This window comes from Pteropus medius, unplaced genomic scaffold (assembly GCF_902729225.1).
Source record: "Pteropus medius unplaced genomic scaffold, Ma_sr-lr_union100, whole genome shotgun sequence".
NCBI lineage: Eukaryota > Metazoa > Chordata > Mammalia > Chiroptera > Pteropodidae > Pteropus > Pteropus medius.
This window is the reverse complement of record NW_024349802.1, coordinates 25410969-25429916: the sequence shown is the minus strand read 5'-3', so window position 1 is coordinate 25429916 and position 18948 is coordinate 25410969. Positions and strand designations below refer to the sequence as shown.

Here is an 18948-nt window from a genome sequence, read left to right as displayed (position 1 = left end):
TATACATTTCATTCCAGCCTTCCACACATGCTCTGGTTTATGTAAACTTGACTTCAGTTTTTCCCGAACATCCAAACCTCGAGAAAAATGCATATAGTACTTACTTAGGGTAATTGCTACTGGTTAAGTTTCTCTTTCAATCAATGTAGCCATTGCTCTCTTATATAGTCAGATTTACTTCCCCACACTTCTAAGCAATCCTTGCCTTCCTGAGTATATTGTTTGCCTAGTGTGATTTTCAGTTTATGTGGCAATTCGACAATTATAGAAGGGCCTAGAAATGTGTCACAGTTGAGTGTTAGAGAAGGGTTTTCCCATCTAGAGAGAAAACTCAGCAGCCATCCCTGGTACCAGATGTTATTTGTTATTGTTTTCCCCATTCGCCTACTCTGTCCATCCCTTAAGACCTCAGTGAGCCAAGGAACAAACTCCACATTTCAGAAAGTGCTTAAAAGCAGTGAACTTGTTTGACAAAGAGTCTCAATCCTTGATTTCCTTCTAAGAGGTTTCTTCGATGAGACCAGTTCAACCGGAGCATGGGATTAAGAGTAGAGGCAAACAGTAGATACTGGTGCTTGACCATTATAATTATGATGTCTTTTGATTTCAAAACAATGAAGCTGTTTAACTTATTGCTGTCATTCTCTATCTCTAGCTAGACCAATACTAATATTTACTGTGATTAGGGAAATATTCCATTATCTGTATTGTCACATACAGTAGCCACTAGCCATATGCGGCTCTGGAGCACTTGAAATGTGGCTAATGCAATTGAGGCACTGTTCTCTTAATTGTATTTAAAAAAATTTAAACAGCCACATGTAGCTGGTGGCTACTGTATTGGACAGTGCAGTTGATAATCACCCCAATTTATTACTCAAATCACTTCCTCTGTTTGTTGGTTACTGGTTTCCTTTCAACTGTCTCATTTTCGAGATACACTCTTTCTGGTCTTTTATCAGGAACTTCTGTTTGTAAATTATGTTAAGTAAATATAGACTGATATTGTTTCCTGAAACTAACTGAGGCATGGAAATATCAAATTAAAACATGTCACCACATGGCTGCTGCTTTTCTATAAAGTACAATATTTTAATGCTGTAAAATCAGGACGGGCTCCGGGAGGCACTGGTAGCAGTTTTCACCCTTGTTAAAGTAGATGAAAGTGGATCCTCATTTAGCTTACCCCCATATCTCTACCAGATCTCTGTGCTCTCTTTTTAAAAGGTGCAGAACGTGTAATTACCTTGAAAATGGAAATTCCTGGATCGATGCCACCTCTCATTCAGGAAATGCTGGAGAATTCTGAAGGACATGAACCCTTAACCCCAAGTTCAAGTGGGAATACAGCAGAGCACAGTCCCAGCATCTCACCCAGCTCAGTGGAAAACAGCGGTGTCAGTCAGTCACCATTGGTGCAATAAGACACTTTTCAGCTACTTCAAACATTCCCCAGTACCTTCAGTTCCGGGATTTAAAATGCAAGGAAAAAAAAACATTTTTACTGCTGCTTAGTTTTGGACTGAAAATATATTAAAACTCAAGAAGGACCAAGAAGTTTTCGTATGTATCAATATATACTCCCCATTGTCTAACTTACCTAGAAATACAAACTTTCTAAAGTCTAAAAATCAGCCATTTCATGCAACCAGAAACTAGTTAAAAGCTTCTATTTTCCTCTTTGAACACTCAAGATTGCATGGCAAAGACCCAGTCAAAATGATTTACTCCTGGTTAAGTTTCAAAGACTTTGTACATACAGAAATATGGCTCTGTTCTTTCTATACTGTATGTTTGGTGCTTTCCTTTTGTCTTGCATTCTCAAAATAGCCAAGACACCAAGGTTCTGAAACAGACTACTGTACGTGTCCAGCTAAGAAAGATTCAAAAAGATAATTGTCTTGGTTTCACAGAATAATCAAGACATCAAGGTAAGGAAATGGGACTACTGTACAGTATGACAAGATAAGGCTAAAGATATTCTAATTTAGTTAGTATGGAAGCTTGTCCTTGCTCTTTTGATGCTTTCAAACTGCATCTTTTATTTCATGTTGCCCAGTAAAAGCATACAAATTCACTGTACTAGCAGAAGAGAATTCTGTATCAGTGTAACTGCCAGTTCAGTTAATCAAATGTCATTGTTCAATTGTTAATGTCACTTTAAATTAAAAGTGGTTTATTACTTGTTTAATGACATACTACATAATTTTTTTAAAGATTCATTTTTACAATAACGATAGCCTCCAAGGCAAAAACACTTTTCAGTGTTAGTAAGTTTTTGTTTACCTATTCATGGGCCATTAGGGAAATTTCTTGGGATAATTAGCAGGCTGGGCTACCACCTGTACCATGTAACTCTCGTGTCCTTCCTGACTCATGCTTGATACTGGGTTTTTCACCCAGCCTTCTTGATGCCCAGGAGATAACATTAACTCCCAAAGGCATGGGCAGAGAATCTGCATCCTTTGACCTTGTTCAATCACTATGAAGCAGAGTGAAAGCTGTGGTAGAGTGATTAACAGATACAAGTGTCAGTTTCTTAGTTCTCATTTAAGCACTAGTGGATTTTTTTTTTTTTTTTTGATATATTAGCAAGTCTGTGATGTACTTTCACTGGCTCTCTTTGTACATTGAGATTGTTTAACAACCAACGCTTTCTATGTTCATATACTGTTTACCTTTTTCCATGGAGTCTCCTGGCAAAGAATAAAATATATTTATTTTAAAGGTGTGTGGAAGCTTTCACTACGCTTTCATTTTCAGTAAAGAGACAGAGAAAACAGTTCCATTTTTAATGTTTAAATTTCATTTCAAAAAGCAGGTCTGTAGTCTGCAATCATGACAATTAAAATCTGTGCTAATGCACGGCAGTCTATAGCAATGCTACAAGCCAATCAGACAGTACATGACATTTCAATGAGTAAAAAAGAGCATAAAACTGTATGTGTAAGAACAAAATGTTAAAAGGCCTACCACAATAATAAAAAACCATCAATTACATCATCACATTAAAATAAGCCAGATGTACAAAAGTCTGAGACAGAAAAGACAAAAGGACAACACAAGTTATCTGTTGAAAAATGTTTCTGTGCTCTTTGGGCACTTAATTAAACATTGCAAAATCAACATCTTCTTCTTCATCAGACTCTGCAAAATATTTTACTTCTTTCCTAGCCCGACCCGTCCGTGGCAGAGAAGGTGGTTCAGAAGTGAAGTCTGATGGGAAGATGTCCACATCCGAATCCTGATCAAAAGATGTTTTCTTCGGTTTCTAGATATTTAAAAACAAAACAACAAAAAATAGATTTCAAACTTCAAAGTTAAGGGGAAAAAAGGACTCATGTTAAAAAGAATTCTCATTCCTTTCACTTCACTTGCATTGGGAATTATAAATAATGGTGCTTTTAAAATCATAAATGTAATGCTAATTTAAGTGTAAAGCCGGTTACCTAATAATTTTTATGAAGGAAAAAAGAATTAAGTATTATTAGCCACCTCAGTGATCTTATATTACTTATCACCATTACTTATTTCTTTTAGAATTTATATTACCCAGCAAATATGCACAATGCCCAGACTAGTAAAAATTCAAATTGTTTAATTTGTAACTACCTATCAATTCATGAGAGGAAAACAAGACTTGTGCACAGTATGTAGTATACACTGTGTTTATAAAAATTCAGAGAAGAGTCACCAAAATGGACCAGAGGTGTATAAGACTGGATGGAAGAGGTGAGTGTGAAAAGCAGCATAAAACTAAAATCATCTATATTCATATTTTTAAGTTTCAATGGAAAAGAGAGAAAAAAGGGAGATATCTGATGTTATTCGTGTACTTAAAAGAGTATACTTCTGGAGAAGGACCAGACTAATTGGGAAAATTAGCTGCAGTCAAATGAATTCAAGTTTAAAAAATAAAATTAGCCCTGGTCAAATAAAGGAATATCCTTTAATTGGTCTGACAAAAATATTTCAGACAGGTAGCATGTAATTTCTATAGCTCACTGGATAAAACAGTCTTAATTAAGTAGGCTCATTTATGCCACACTTTTATGCAAGAAAGAGTCCTGATTATATAGATTTAGACTTGAATAATTCTTCAACCATATACAACCCCCTATAGCTAAAAGATGCTAGGTTTAATGCTGTTACATTGTATAGTAAGTGAATTAAGCCATTTATAAATCATCTTAAACAAAACTAGATGTTAAAAAAAATGTTCCTGATTACCTTGCTTGGTGTTTTGGATGTTTTCCTGCCAGGGTTATAATCACCTTCATTTTCAGAGCCAGATGCTTTCCTTTTCTTTGCCCCTCGGCCTTTACCTTAAAATGATACAAATGTTTTTTTTTCTCCCAAGGTTAAGTGCAAGGTTAAGGTAAAAATACTGTATTTTACTTCTTTGGCATCCCCAATCATTTACTGCAATCCTGATCTCTTAATATGAATGATGTAGAAGCAATTTGCAGCATCATTTCAGTTCTGGAGTTGACATGACTAAAGAGTATTTCACAAATACGTTTAAACTAGTTGGAAAGTCCTCAAGACAAATTTTAATTACCAAGCCCCTGATACATAATAGAAAACATTCACATTGTACACATGTTGTCCTTGGGCCTGAAAGGAAAAATCTCTTGGAAGAGTGCTCTTTGTTTTGTATGTGATTAAAAAAATTTAGTTTCTGATATTTCATGGATCAATTCTTTTAAAAATATATTCAAATATGAATTACTAGAAAATATACTTTCTTATTAACACAAATTAGAAAGGTATAAATCCTTACTCTAAATTTTATTTATCATACACTAGTTGCAGATCCCATTTTAAGTAGCAGAATCTTAGAATAAACCCCCCAGTATTAATCAGGAAATAATCTGTCAAATCCATATTCCTTCTCAGACCTAGAATGAGCACATGCAGCCTATTTTTTTTTTTCTATCTACCTAACTTCTTATTCTCATCATTGGAGGAGGAAGAGACAAAGGTAATATTTAAATGTTCTCCATCCTACAGTGATGGCAGTGAGAGAAAGAAAAAAAATGGAACTCGATTGCAATTCTAAATTTTTTTAAATTCCTTAAAAGCTATGACTAACCAGATTGTACTACTAAAAGATACCCTAAATGATCTTGGGCTATCATATTTGAGCAAATGAAGCAACAAAATGTCACTTTTATATTTATAAAGGTTTCAAACTGTGTGCACCATAAGTACTGATATCCCCAATCACGTTTCTTTTCCAGCCTCCCACCCCATTCTCTCTTGTTTCCCTGTTAGGTCTGTATCTCCTTATCCTAACCACGACTTTAAAAAATAAAATAAACATGTTGATAATATCTGTCATTTGGATCAAAGGCTGAACAGCTACCCTTAGAGAAAATCATGTCTTACTTTTTTTTTAAAAGCATCTGTCAGAGCTTTCTAGATCCTGAAGACAAAGAAGGGGTACCAGGGAGATTGGGTACTGGTGCCTTGTGGGATATAGCTATTTCATTACCTAGATAAACAAAAAGTTCTAAGTCCTAGCGCCAGCCTACTCCAACTATTCTCACTTTAGCTAGTGAAGAGCCTTCATCCACCTTTTTAATAACTCCTCCTAGTGAGCCACCTGCATGAGGGTCTTGGAACCATTCCTAGGTATGCAAATTGCTTACTTAACCTCTTCTGAATCTCAATTTCTTAATTTGTAAAACAAAATGACTAGACTCAATTGTTTCCTTTGGACTCTAATTTAGCACTGATTCTTAGAAACAAGAAACATTGCTTATTGAGTAAAGCAATTTAAAATGTGTACTCAGTCTCTCTAAATTCAGTGAGTTAGAAGAGACTAAGTATTTTCCACAGGGCATAAGTTAGAGGGTTATACAAAGATATCCTCACCTTTTGGTGTTGTAGTCTTCTTTGGAATGCCAAATTCTGAATCTGAGTCAGAGTTTATAGTCTCTACTTTCTTCTGTTTGGGAGTTCTCTTGGGCTTAGGGGTTGTATCTGAAGATGGTTTTCCTAGTAAGCAAATTTCCATTTCTTAAATCAGCGTAATATACTTACCAACAAACCAAGCTGAAGTGAATCCTATAACAATGGTATTTCTTACAGCTGCTATGAAATTGAATATCCTTAAATAATAGTTTCTCTCCACTTGGTACCAATGTAAGAACAAATGATGTCTCATAGATGATAAAATGCTTTTTATTTAATTATGTATAATTTGCCTTTTGATAATTCAAGTGATATTTTAAATGAGGGCCTTTAAAATGAATTAGGCAGTAACTTTTAAAAAGCAGTACTAAAAATATAGTCAAGACAAAAAAAATGACAGTAATTATAACCCAAGTACAACCGCATATTAGGTTTTAACTTTTATTTTAGAGGAAAGAAAAAAAAAACACATTTTTATGGGACCTTCAAATACCATGAATGGAAACCGCATTGCTCCACTCAAAAGTAGAAATTCAGACTTAGCACTTTTATGTGGAAAGAAATATGAAAATTCCAGAAATGTAGTAAATAGACCCAAAGGCCTTCATTTTAATGAATTTTGTTTTAATGGAATTGACATAGCAGGGTGGTCTAGGGGCCACCTTTTTTCTTCGGAAGAGTTTCCAGGCTTACAGTGTTAGGTGGCACTTTCAACTCTACAGAGTAAATGTAAGTCAAATATCTGAGTACTCTGGCCTTTTTGCTATAAACTGACTAGAGTTACAGAATTTAGCTTGTATAATATTTATGTAATTTGGAGTTAACATATATGATCTCTCAGAGGGACATGATGCATCCTTCTCCTTGAAACAATATTTTGTGGGAATTGTGTTTTTGGAAAAAGGCTGAGGGCTTGCTGGGATCCCTGAAATCACACCACACAGATGTCACCCAGTCAACTGTCACAAGGCTAGTTCAGCTACTGTGAAACAACCAAACAGAATGGGTGTTATGATATGCTATCCTTTTAGTTAATGCTAAACTCTAACTCATAGGTTGAATAGGAGTGAACGACTTGATGAAACAAACAGGTTGATATGTTGAAAGAACTGATATGGCTCCCAAGTTATCAGGGTGGTTATAAGATGCTGATATGAAGATGATAAAAGATGCTTTAAGGGAAATTATTCGGCCTGCCTTGGTTTGAGTTCCCCAGAAGTAGACCCTACCTGACCATAAGAAAGACTCAAATACAAGTATTTATTTGAGAGATAAAGGAAAGGTAATATAAAAATGGGACAATTAAGAGAAGGCAGTCAGTAAAGGGTAAGTTATATCAAGCCTGTCATCACTGTGGGAGCTTAATCCCATGAGGAATCCCATGAGCCAGTGTAAAACACATCCCAGAGAAACAAGAGCACTAGGATATTTGCAGACCAGCTATCTTCAGTCACTGGCAGAAGGTGGCTGTGTTGGGGAAATGTTAATATTCCAGCACAGCAAGAAAGAGAAAGTCCTGAAGCAAAGAAATACAGACATTGGTCCACATGCACTGAAGAGGTAAGGGTGAAGAGATACGGTCGGGGTGGGGCACCCAATGTGTTAACTAGAGAGGTTCGTGCAGCCAACTAATTTCTCATCATGGTCCTAGTACATTCAGAATAAGTGGGGCCTTTTATTGTTGTTCTGCTACATCTAACACGTGTGTCTACAATGGTATTGTCTGTTGTGCATTTTTGAGATCCTGAAAGGACAGTTCATACTTTTTGTTCACTTACTGTGGAAGTAGCAATTATCTTTTAAACTGATACTGACACCTCCTTCAAAAACACCAAGGTGTGTACCTTGGTACTCGTAATAGATTCATGAATTCGTGTTTCATTTACAGTCTAAGGCTATGGAAACAAAGAAGTTGCATGACTCACAAAGAAAATGAGGACCCCAACTGAACAGACCAATCATTCCACATGAGGAATTAAGGCATGACCTACATAGATAACACAATCAGGCTACTAGTAAGACAAAATTTAAATCTATTTTACAACCAATGACAGGAGAGCTTTACTAGAAAGCTATCTTTAGTATCAACACATGGTATTATTTTTTAATTACAATAGCTTTAAAATGAGGTCTTAAAATAATTTTTAAAATTATGTGGTTAGAAAACAAGAGGGATTCTCCTTATACACATTTATAACTATTTTCTAGCGAAGTCCCAGTGCCAATAGTTTCAAATTATATTAAGTTTCTTTTAACATCAACTATCTCTACATGGTTTATACAATGCTTAACAAAATCAAATATAAGTACATACCTTTTTTAGCAGCTACTGTTTTACTTGGTACTTTATCTGTTTGTTTCAGACCAAATGACGGTGAAAAAACAGAAGCAGAATCTTCTTCATTACTGTCAAATTTAGCTGAATCTAAAATTACAAAGCTTTTTTTCAGTAAAGAGATTCTGTAAGGACCATTTAATAGTTAAACTTTAATTCTTTTTAGTGATGACTTCTCTTTAGCTAGGTATTTGATCTTATAAGTTTCTATTTTGTGATCATATAATCCACAATATACAAATGGCTGAAAATAAAAAAATATAAATAAATATAATGTTATATTTCAAAAATGTTAACTCTATTTATTGTAAAACAATAAAGAAATGCATAAAGCAATGGAATTTCTTAGTAGTCCCAAATGCTAATCATTTAAAACTTAACTGACAATTTCAAAAACAAATACCGATGATTTATTTTAAAATGAGTTAAGAAAAAGCTCTCACTGTGATTATTTTAGTATCTATACATCTAGTGCTATTAACCATTACATGAATATAACAAATAATGGTCAAATCTAAAAAAGTAGTAAGTATTCATCCTTTTAAACCAATTTTAAAGCACTGAAGATTAGTTTTAAAAGTATGTAGGCTTATCCAGTTTACTTTCACACTCTAATTTAATTAATCAATTCCCTCCCTCCCTGAAACCAAAACAAGACTTAAAATGGCTACTTGGATGTAAGCAATCGTTTTATATAACTGTTTTGATATGCTGTCAAAATGCATATCTGTCTATACATAAAAAACATATACCTATGTATATGTATACGATCTATATATGTCTGTCTATATGTATGTGTATTAAAAAATACAAGACAGTAAATAATTCAGTCTAGATTGTTTTGACCTTAAAGATTCCACACACAAAAATATAGATAAAAAATATATGCCCTGATTAAATTTCCTTCTATGAAAGTTTTAGTTTTACAGCTACCAGGGTTTAGTAAAATAAATTTGCGTATTGTTACTGTTATAGTTTAAAAAAATATATCATATATACATTCACAATGCCATGAAACTCAAACTTCAATCTTCCAAAATATCTTTCTGTATTTTTCTCTCATTAAAACACTACATTCACATAACACTCCCTACACACATACAAGTTAGCATCTACCTATCCACCTAAGTGCTTTCATAATATCTATTTTGACAAAGCAGTTGGGAATCACTTCTGGAAAAGCAAACAAACCTTATTACATTGAGGAAAGTATAAAAACAAGATAAATTATCTACTCATAAAAAAATCCTGAAATCAAATCACGACCTAATGATTTGTCTAGTTTTTTCTTCTTCACTAAAATATAGCATAATACAATAAGTAATCAATGAAAAGATTAAATGAGCATACCATCTTCTGACTTCTGAGAGTATGAAGGAAATGAGAAAAGATTCCCAAAATCCTGACTTTTTTTATCATGCGAAGATTTTCTATTAGAAAGAAAAATTAAACACCACAATGTAATTTAAATATCTGGTTTCAACCTTGATAAATTACATGTAATATGTACTGCAAAATTATAATCACAGAACAAACTTTTGTTCTCTGATTTGTTTCTCTCTGTTGAAGACTGGGAAACCAAACTCTTTTTTTCTCTCTCATATGCACAAGTGTGCATACACACACACAGACGCCAGACAAACCAATGATTTACCATAAGAGAATGGAAACTTAGTGAAAATTTAGTTATTCAAAATATCACTAAATTAAATTTTATGGTTGATAAAACCATTCCAGAATTTAATATCACTAAATTATTGGCAGAAATCCAAGGAGAAAGTCAGAATCTCCATCAGAATAGGCATTAATCCTATTTCTGATCCTAGACTGCATGTGGTAAAATACTTCTTTATAATAGGTGGCAAAATACTTCCTTAAAAAATCTGAAATAGTTCACATACTTCACATCCTACATGTAAGTGTTCACATTCACCAGAGGCAAGAAAAATAGACCAAGGCCAAAGCTAGGAGAAAAACTAAACTTCCCAGTTCTAAAGATTTAGTTAGTAACTTTTCTTTGAACCAGGGGGTTGTCAAACTATGTCCCTATTGCCTATTTTTGTAAATGAAGTTTTAATGAAACACGACTATCAGTTCTTTTACATACTTTATGGCTATTTTCTTCTGCAATGGCAGCACTGAGTAGTTGTGGCAGAGACCACATGGCCTGCAAAGCCTAAAATATTTATTATTGAGCTCTTTATGGAAAAAATTTTGCCAACCCATGCTCTAAACTAAACTATAGCAACAGTTATGTAAACAGATGCAATATTAACCAAATTTACTGATTCGAGAGTAGGACCTTACCTAAAATAATAACAATTTCTTAGAGCTTACTATAAGACCTTTAACAAATGCCTAATAAGCTAACTGCACCATATAGCTGAATAGCAGTAGTTTCCATTACTTACTCTGGAGTAGTTTTAGATTTGCCTGGTGAAAATGTATATTCATCTTTATCTAGGCCATCTGAAGGAACAAACTCATCTTCCCCATCATTTGTTATGGGAGATGCTTTAACTTTTAATTCCTCTAAATCATTATTGTCATCATCATCATCAGCATCATCATCCTCTTCTTCTGAGAAATCAAACGTGTACTTAGGCCTTTCAGCTAGGAGAAAAATGAAAGTGAATGTTAAAATCAAATCCAGCTTTATCCACATGAAATATGATGATGAATAATGTATTTGAAAAATATTCCAGCTATCACTAAAAATACACAGGGGTGGCGGGGGGGAAGACAAGCATTTAGAGAATAAAAGCCAACAATTTTGGCCTCAGTTATTTGGATAGTATTAACATCCATCCACCTGTACTTCCCAGGAGGCTATGGAATAATAATGCTGCATGTTAAGTGAGCATATACTGATGGGATTAATTACTAGGATACTGCTTGTCATACTTAAATAATACTCAAAAACAGTAGTAGTCATTAGGGCCACTGTAAAAGTAACTACTAATATAATTTCCGCAATTACAAAAGACAAATTTTACGGGCCTTTAGAAAGTGCTAACCTTTCTCTTAACCTTTTGCATAAAAACTTCTATCTTCTATTCATGGTAGTTTTACTATAAAATAACAGTAGTAACTTTTTAAGTGAATGAGGAAAAATAAAGATAAGACCTCAATATATTAGCAAACAATAATTTAATATAATGTATAAAAAGGTACCAACTGGGGAAAGACAGTTTGGTATAATAAAATAAACACTTTTTAGCATAAGTTATGAAATAAAATTGAAAAATCATTTTGATGCTATGTAATTTTTTTACTTCATTTTAGATGTATGGATAAATTTTAGTATTAAGTACATTTCTGAAGTATTTAATTTAATACATTAAATTTCATGTGTTACACATGTTAAAAATTCACATATATTATACTACCTATGGCATTAAAAAAAGAAATTCAATCATTTTTGTGATTAGAGAACCAAAGAATTTAAAAAGTATCTTCCAGAGACAAAACAACCATAATTCTGAATCATTCATTTTAAGTAAATTAGGACTTAAAATTGAGAAGAATCTCTATAAAATAGGACACTCAGTTTTTAATTATTTGAAGACTTCAAGTTAATGAATATTCAGAAAGGATCAAATCACATGCTTAACAGCAATATATATAATAGTAAAATGGGATTCAGCAAACTAATTCTATCACTGCAATTATCTAAATTATGCTATGTGCATGGAATCAGACTCCTAAAGTAGAAGGAACTTTTACATGATATAAGAGGTAGAAAATAAACAAAAACAAAACTATTAAGTACTTCTATTGATCCATCACTCTTGGTATACTACCAATGTACATTTTTTTACCAAAAATCTTTAAACTATGCAGGGAATATAACCCAAGCTTTATATAATAAACATCAATAAGAAAATATGATTCACTTTAGAAAAATTTATGTCCAACTTTCCTAGAAAAGATCATTCTGTAATGCAATTTTTTGTGTTCATGAACTATAACTTCTGAAATACTAATGGTTTAGTTAACATTGGTAATACTAATAATACCAATGTACATGAGTAATACTAACTTGGTCAAATTATAACATACAATAAACTAAATATAAAATGTATCACAATACCAGCCGCTCTCCTAAGCAAAGAATCTCTTGGAATAACCACAGGTTCTGTTTCTTCCAAGTCGCTTTCTGACTTGGATTCATCATCTGACCAAGGATTCCGTTTCTTCACTTTCTTTGCACTAGATTTACCAGATGATGTAGGTGTTTTTCTCACCCTGGTACCTAAAACAAAAGAAGAATATGTATTAATACTTATACAAATGTCATTAGTAAAAATAAAACTGTTATAATGAAAAGTTCATTATAAAAATAACAAATGTTCATAAACACTGGAGACATTGCTTTAACTATTAGGAAAACAGCACAATCAAAAGAAGCTACTAATACCCCATATATATATTTTCACACTCAAACTTTGTAACAAATACTCACCAGGCTCCTTCTTCTCCCTTTTGGGTTTGGGACCTTTATTTACAGGCACTGACTGTATCAATGCCTCTTCGCCTGTACCTTCTACTGGTGTTCCACTGAATTCTTCATCAAATTCCACTTTTACTGTTGTGGTATCAAGATCGCCCTACAAATTAAAAAGAAAACCAAACCATGAGTAAAAATTAAAGTTAATTTAACACCATATATTTTAGAGATACATTTCCAGCCAATAGATTGCTTTTTCATATCAGATGAGTAAAAATAACAAATGTAATTCTATGAGGTCTTAATAGATGACTTGGATCAGATCATGTTTTACTTTATTTAGGTGTAGCAAATGACATTGCTTACCACTCTAATCTTGTGGTACACGACATGAGATGATAGCTACTCAAAAGCAACCATAAAAAATAAGAAGGCAGCTTTTGCTTATCAAAGGGACTTTCAGACCAATAATTGTGCACACCAAAAGGTACCTGCAAATAAGCTACTATAACTGAGGTCTCTATATACTAGAAAAAAATCTTCAGATTTTTGAAGGAAAAGAAGCAACGCATGTCATGCACCGTTAGCCATTATAAGACAAAGCCCTGCAACTCTAAGATTATTGTGGGATGAGGGAAAGAGGAGGACAAGTCATTACAATACAAATAATAAATATAGAGGGAAGTATAACAGTTACCCATGGGGAGAAGTGAGCAACTCTGCCTAGAGCAGAGTCAGGGAAGACTCTAGAAAGGAGCCTTTCTGATTGGGTTTTGAAGTAATGGTGTACATTTGCCAGGTCAGGAGAAAGAAGGAGGAAAGAACATTCCAGGCAAAAGATACAGAGGCATGAATCACCATACTATGTTTAGAGAATTGCAAATAGTCTGCTAGGATTCAAGGCAAGGTGAAAGAGCAGTTAACAAACACACAGGGAGACACGTAGATGCTAAATTACAGTGTATAGGAGTCTGTTTAGTCTGTGGGGAGTCACTGAAAACTTTTAAGTGTTTGTATAATAATTGGACTTACTTTTTGGAAATATCACTTTAGTAGTAAGAGGCAAGACTGAGGAATGAAGTAGAGAAAGGTAGAAGTCATGATTAGATGACTAAAGACAGGAAGACTAATTAAGAGGATCACTTTAAATTATCTCAGAGAAAACATAAAATTCTAAGATAGTGTCAATGGGAACCAAGATTAAGACGTGGATTTTGGAATTGCTTCATGGGCAGCCAATAGGATTTAGTTCCCATTAAATGGGGAAATGCCCAAGTTTTTGGCTTATGTTAGTGATGAATGATAATGTCAGTAACAGATAAGGTATAGAGGTAGAAAAAGAAGTTTTAAAATTAGGATAATAGGTCCAGTTTCATAAATGTTGAGTTTCAAGGGGTCTGGGCATTCATATGGCTATATTATTAGCCTGTCACTCCTGAAAAGCTTATGAACATAAATTTGAGAGTTATTATGTGAGTGGAAAAAGCAATGAGCATAGATGATGTTACCCAAGGGGACTATGAAAGGTGAAGAAAGAGTGATGAACACTAAATCTGACAAACACCAACTGAAAAGGAGAGAGGCCATTTTCCTAAGGAAAAAGCAAGTGCATATGTGCAAATGAAGCTCTGTGTGGTGGGGAGCCAAGAGACAGGGAAGTAGTATAGGCCTCAATTCATTAGAACATTAGAAGAGACTGATCTCTCTGATATCACAATGCTCCCATGCTTCAAATATTAGCTCTGTACAGAGAACTCTCCAATCTCATACCCCACCGCTTAGGCTCATTCCGCAATCTCTGCTGGACACATTCATCTATATAACTCCTGTGTTCTAAAATCAACCTGCCCAGAAAAACAAGCCTCTTGCTTTCAGAACATCATGCCTCCTGTTTCCTCAGAAGTCTTTTCCTTTGAAAAGTCTTCTCAATGCTTCCCTCTTCTGGCTAACTCTTGCCCATCTGATGAAGGGTAAGTGAGTCTCATACATTTAAACCTTCAATAGCACGAATCAATACCAATGACATAGGATGTGAGTGATGATTTTTTAACAAATGGTAAAAACAAATAAATAGTAAAAGATGATAGCTTACTTTGAAAGCCAAACAGATCCTTTTCTTTGTAAGACTTTCTTAATTGGTCAAGATATAGTACTAAAATTTATATTCTAAATTTAATATACATTCTTTGTTGTTCCATAATTTTAATTTAGAATGCTGCCAAGAGGAGTATTTTTATCTCTCATTTTAAAAATGGAATCAAGGTAGTTGGGTTTATTTATTTTTTTGAGTCAAAGGGAAAGTTTATTAGAGAAGGGGTGACACTCCATAGACAGAGTGGGGTCTCCTCTCAGAGACAGAGAGAGAGCCTAAGAGAGACTACAAGGGACAGACAGACAGGAACAGTGACAGTGAGAGACAGAGTAAAGACACTGAGAGGGACTGAGAAAGACATTGAGAAGGACTTAAGTAGCTCTTTATATATGTGGGTCCTTGACTAATGTTTTCCTTCTATGGATCAAATGCTCTCATAGAATAAATGACTTCCAATCAAAAGTGAACATATTAGAAACAAAATAAAGCATTATTTAAACACACAGTAAAATTAAAATACACATATACATAATTATGGAGGTAGAATCTACCAATGATCTAAAACAAGAGCTATGTCATACCTTTTTCTTCTTCAACAACTTTTTGCTGGCATCTGCCTTCATAGCAGTGATTTCGGGAACGATTCTCCTCCCGTAAGGTGAGGGCATAGTCTCATCCAACTGAAGTTTCTTCACCTTAGGTTTGCCAACTTTACCTTTTATTGTTCTTCCAGCCATTCCAGCCAGAATATCTTCTCGTTCTTGAGCTTCCACTTTCTGAAATATAATTATAAAGAAAGCGGGGGCAAGGGCGGGTACATAAACAACTCATTAGAAAAGACAATCACTACTGCATAAGAAATTAAAACTAATTTTATTCATTCAGGAATAAAGCTTTCCTTTCAAGTAATCGAAGATAAAGTAATGGAAAAAATAATAATTCTAAGTAGAAGACCTGGGTTGTAGTCCCAATTATAACTAGCTTCTCATTTGTAATACAAGGGGATAGTAACTAAATGACCTATAGAGTCCCTTCCAATTCTAGGATCCCATGTTGTAATATGGAATCAAGACCTCTGACGACCTGGTAGCTTCGAAATCCTTGCAAATCATACGAAAAGGCAGTTCTGTTACCAAGTATGAAGCTATTCTTTACTATGGTTTTAGCCGTAATAGAAAATATGAAAAAAATTGTTCATAAACTTAGTCAAGAGTTTGAAAATTAAAAGGTTTGCTAATATAGTCAAATTGAACTTAGGAGGTTCTATGTAATAATAAATGAGAATATAATCATGAATGTCAAAAATTCTTCACTTTACAAAATTATTCCTTCAAATAATAAGCAAGCTTTGAAAGGTACAAGGGAAAATGTCATCTTAAGCTCTTGAAAGTTATTTAAGAAATCCTGCTAGCATGATAGCTTAATAGAAATAACGTAAACTCTGAAATAAGACAGATATGGATTTCAATCTTAGCACTTTCACTTATTAGTTATAAATCCTAGGTAAATAACAGTTATAATTTACAAAGCACCTACTATGTGCTAAGCATTAAAAATCGTATGATACCAATTTTATAGATGAGTAAACTTGGACTCTGAGAGGATAAGTAATTGCTCTTAACCATAATGATACAATTCCTCTCTAAGCAAGTTACTTTACTCTCTTTATGCTTCAGTATCTTCATCTGTATAACAGCTTAAAAATAACCTCTCTCTTTTGGGGTGGCTGTGCGGTCACTCTGAGAATTACAAACAATGCAGTACCAAACAACAGAGATTTAATTAATTATATCATTAGACTTTAAAAGACACAGATCAACCTGAAATTTAAGTCTAAATCTTTTTAGATATAAAATGTACATATATATATGAAGTAAGTTGTTTGGAACTACTTCACTAATTATCAAATAATAAAATAAGGTAAAGAATTAAAAGTAAAAGAGTACTATATTATTCAATGGAATTGTCTGGTGCCTTTTCAAGAATAAGAAAATTTAGAGGCATAACTACAAGTTTTCCATGTCTCACTATGTTAACTGTCAGTGCTCAAATTTAAAGCAGTATTAGAATATCATTAATATTAATCAGGAACAATAACTTCCCTTTTAATATATGCTAGTTTCATTTTTGATATTAATTTTTAAATGCATAAGTCAACAGAAAAAAAAGGATCTCAAATTTTAAAAAATCTAATCCATTAACAATATAAGAGAAGCATAAATCAAGGCATACTTATATTTGTGGTACTTGAAAGATCATTAAGGGAAGCCAGAACAATAGCACTAAAAAATTCCAGAAATTTTAGTAGGCAACTAATATACCACACCCATTCTTGAGAGTTCTAATTGTGACTTAGGCCACGAAAATAAAACTAGAGCATGTTAACAATAAATCAATGAAACTAAAAAGTAAAAAACAAAAGTAATATCATATGAGTAATAATAAATAGTAATTTACCTTGTACTACTCTAAATAAGATGATCATACTACCATTAATTTAATTCTAAGATTTTAAGTGAGTTAATTGCTTAAAAACAAATTGGCCAATTTTAGAAAACATTTACATTTTATATCTTTCTCTACATTTTTTCTTTTACTTTTTAAATTAAAATTATCCCTGGAGAAAACTAAGTTACAACAAAAAATATTAAAATTTTTCTGTTATGAGCCTAAAAAGACTATCATTCTACTTTTGAAAATCAAAGTACCTATATTCAATCATATATATACATATAAGTGACATATATATGCTCTTATTGGTTTGCAGGAAAATATTGGACTGAATTATCATTAGCTAATTTGAAGCAGTAAATTTTAACTAATAGAAAGTACTAATATTTAATTTATTCTAAATTTCAGCTCCCTAGCTTTATATCTTCATCTATACCAGACATAACTTTTCCTTCAAAGAAGCTTAATCCTACTGCAGCTTATACACACAATAACCTTCAGAGAGTTAAGGAAACTGAGATAATTTAGTTTAAAAGAATTTTCAGTCTTGTTTCATGAACAATTTTTTTCCAATCATGTCTTAATGGAGACTTAACCTACATCCAGTTCTTCAGCAAATGCTGCTAAATCTTCTTTCCAAAGATCTGAAGGAGATTTTCTTTTAAGATCATTGACCTCTCGTCCCTATGATAAAAAAGCAGTGATTTAAACATCCAGTAATTTAAAAATGTTTAAATGGTAAAATCAAAATACTTATTTTTGAAAAAGGAAAAACAAAGATACGGATAACACTGAAATAGTTTCAAATTATTTAACCCACAAAAGTTCATACTTTCGCATCTCTCTGTTTAATCAATTCTTCAACTTTTTCTTTAGTAAGAGACCACAGAGACATATTTAAAATATAATTAAAATCAGGGCCTGAAGGAGTTCCTGAATCAGAGGAACTATCATCATGCTGGTTTTGTGTTTCTTCCTCTTCTGTTGCCTGTAAAAAATAATAAATTTTATATTAAAGTCCTGTATAGCATCAAACCAATGTTGAATTTTATTGAATACTGAGTTAAAAAAAATATCACTAATGCTATACTCTTAATGCTGCATCTTCTGTTGGTGGGGTTATTTTAGATTAACTACAAAATTACTTATAAAAATATAGCTCCTATAAAAAGTTTAAATTTTCTGAAAATGCACAATAAAATCTTCAAAAGGAATGGTATATTCAGTCCCTATTCCAGAATGTGATGAAAAATTGACTGCTTGCCTAGGCACTATAAGTCATGAGAAGACACCACATCTTAAAATTAATAGAGTAGAACTAATGTTTAATCACTGCATCTTGTCAGATTTTTATATTAGTTGAGTGAATGAACAATTTGAAACCCAAAATAAGTATCACTTACAAAAAATGTTTTACAGTTATAATAAATATGCTAAGATAGTCACTCTCTAGGATAAATTCTTAATAAAAATTCTCTAAAGCTACAATACTCATGTTAAGGACTAAGAGAAAGTTCATTTAAGAATGAACTTTCTGGTGAGTTAGAGTATGAATATGAGGGCTATTCTACAATTGTTTTTATCAGGTCTTTTTTCATAGAAAGGATTGCAATAAAAAATCTTGTGCTAATATTAAATTTCAAACTTCTATGAATGTAACAGAAGTTATTGTAGGTGAAATTACCTTTAAATTTTTTGAAA

At 33.0% G+C, this 18948-nt stretch overlaps 2 protein-coding genes across 5 annotated transcripts in view; one reads left to right on the top strand and one right to left on the bottom strand.

Moving 5' to 3' along the window:
* RARB (retinoic acid receptor beta) overlaps positions 1 to 2727 on the top strand; it is a 357943-nt gene extending 355216 nt beyond the window's left edge. For 2 of the 3 annotated variants that reach the window (XM_039836736.1, XM_039836738.1), the window contains one exon: positions 1228 to 1877. In XM_039836736.1, the coding sequence (XP_039692670.1) occupies positions 1228 to 1424 (197 nt within the window). In that variant the 3' untranslated portion in view covers positions 1425 to 1877. Of the gene's footprint in view, positions 1 to 1227 lie in introns of all 3 variants that reach the window. The other variant, XM_039836737.1, reaches the window with a different exon arrangement.
* Positions 2728 to 2778: 51 nt separating this feature from the next.
* The window catches only part of TOP2B (DNA topoisomerase II beta), a 57211-nt gene continuing 41041 nt past the window's right edge, over positions 2779 to 18948 (bottom strand). For both annotated transcript variants that reach the window (XM_039836735.1, XM_039836734.1), the window contains exons 26-36: positions 18080 to 18235; positions 17848 to 17931; positions 15378 to 15572; positions 12720 to 12864; positions 12348 to 12509; positions 10666 to 10867; positions 9605 to 9684; positions 8234 to 8344; positions 5881 to 6003; positions 4231 to 4325; positions 2779 to 3271 (exon numbers count right to left, since the gene is read on the bottom strand). In XM_039836735.1, the coding sequence (XP_039692669.1) occupies positions 3104 to 3271; positions 4231 to 4325; positions 5881 to 6003; positions 8234 to 8344; positions 9605 to 9684; positions 10666 to 10867; positions 12348 to 12509; positions 12720 to 12864; positions 15378 to 15572; positions 17848 to 17931; positions 18080 to 18235 (1521 nt within the window). In that variant the 3' untranslated portion in view covers positions 2779 to 3103. The remainder of the gene's footprint in view (positions 3272 to 4230; positions 4326 to 5880; positions 6004 to 8233; positions 8345 to 9604; positions 9685 to 10665; positions 10868 to 12347; positions 12510 to 12719; positions 12865 to 15377; positions 15573 to 17847; positions 17932 to 18079; positions 18236 to 18948) is intronic.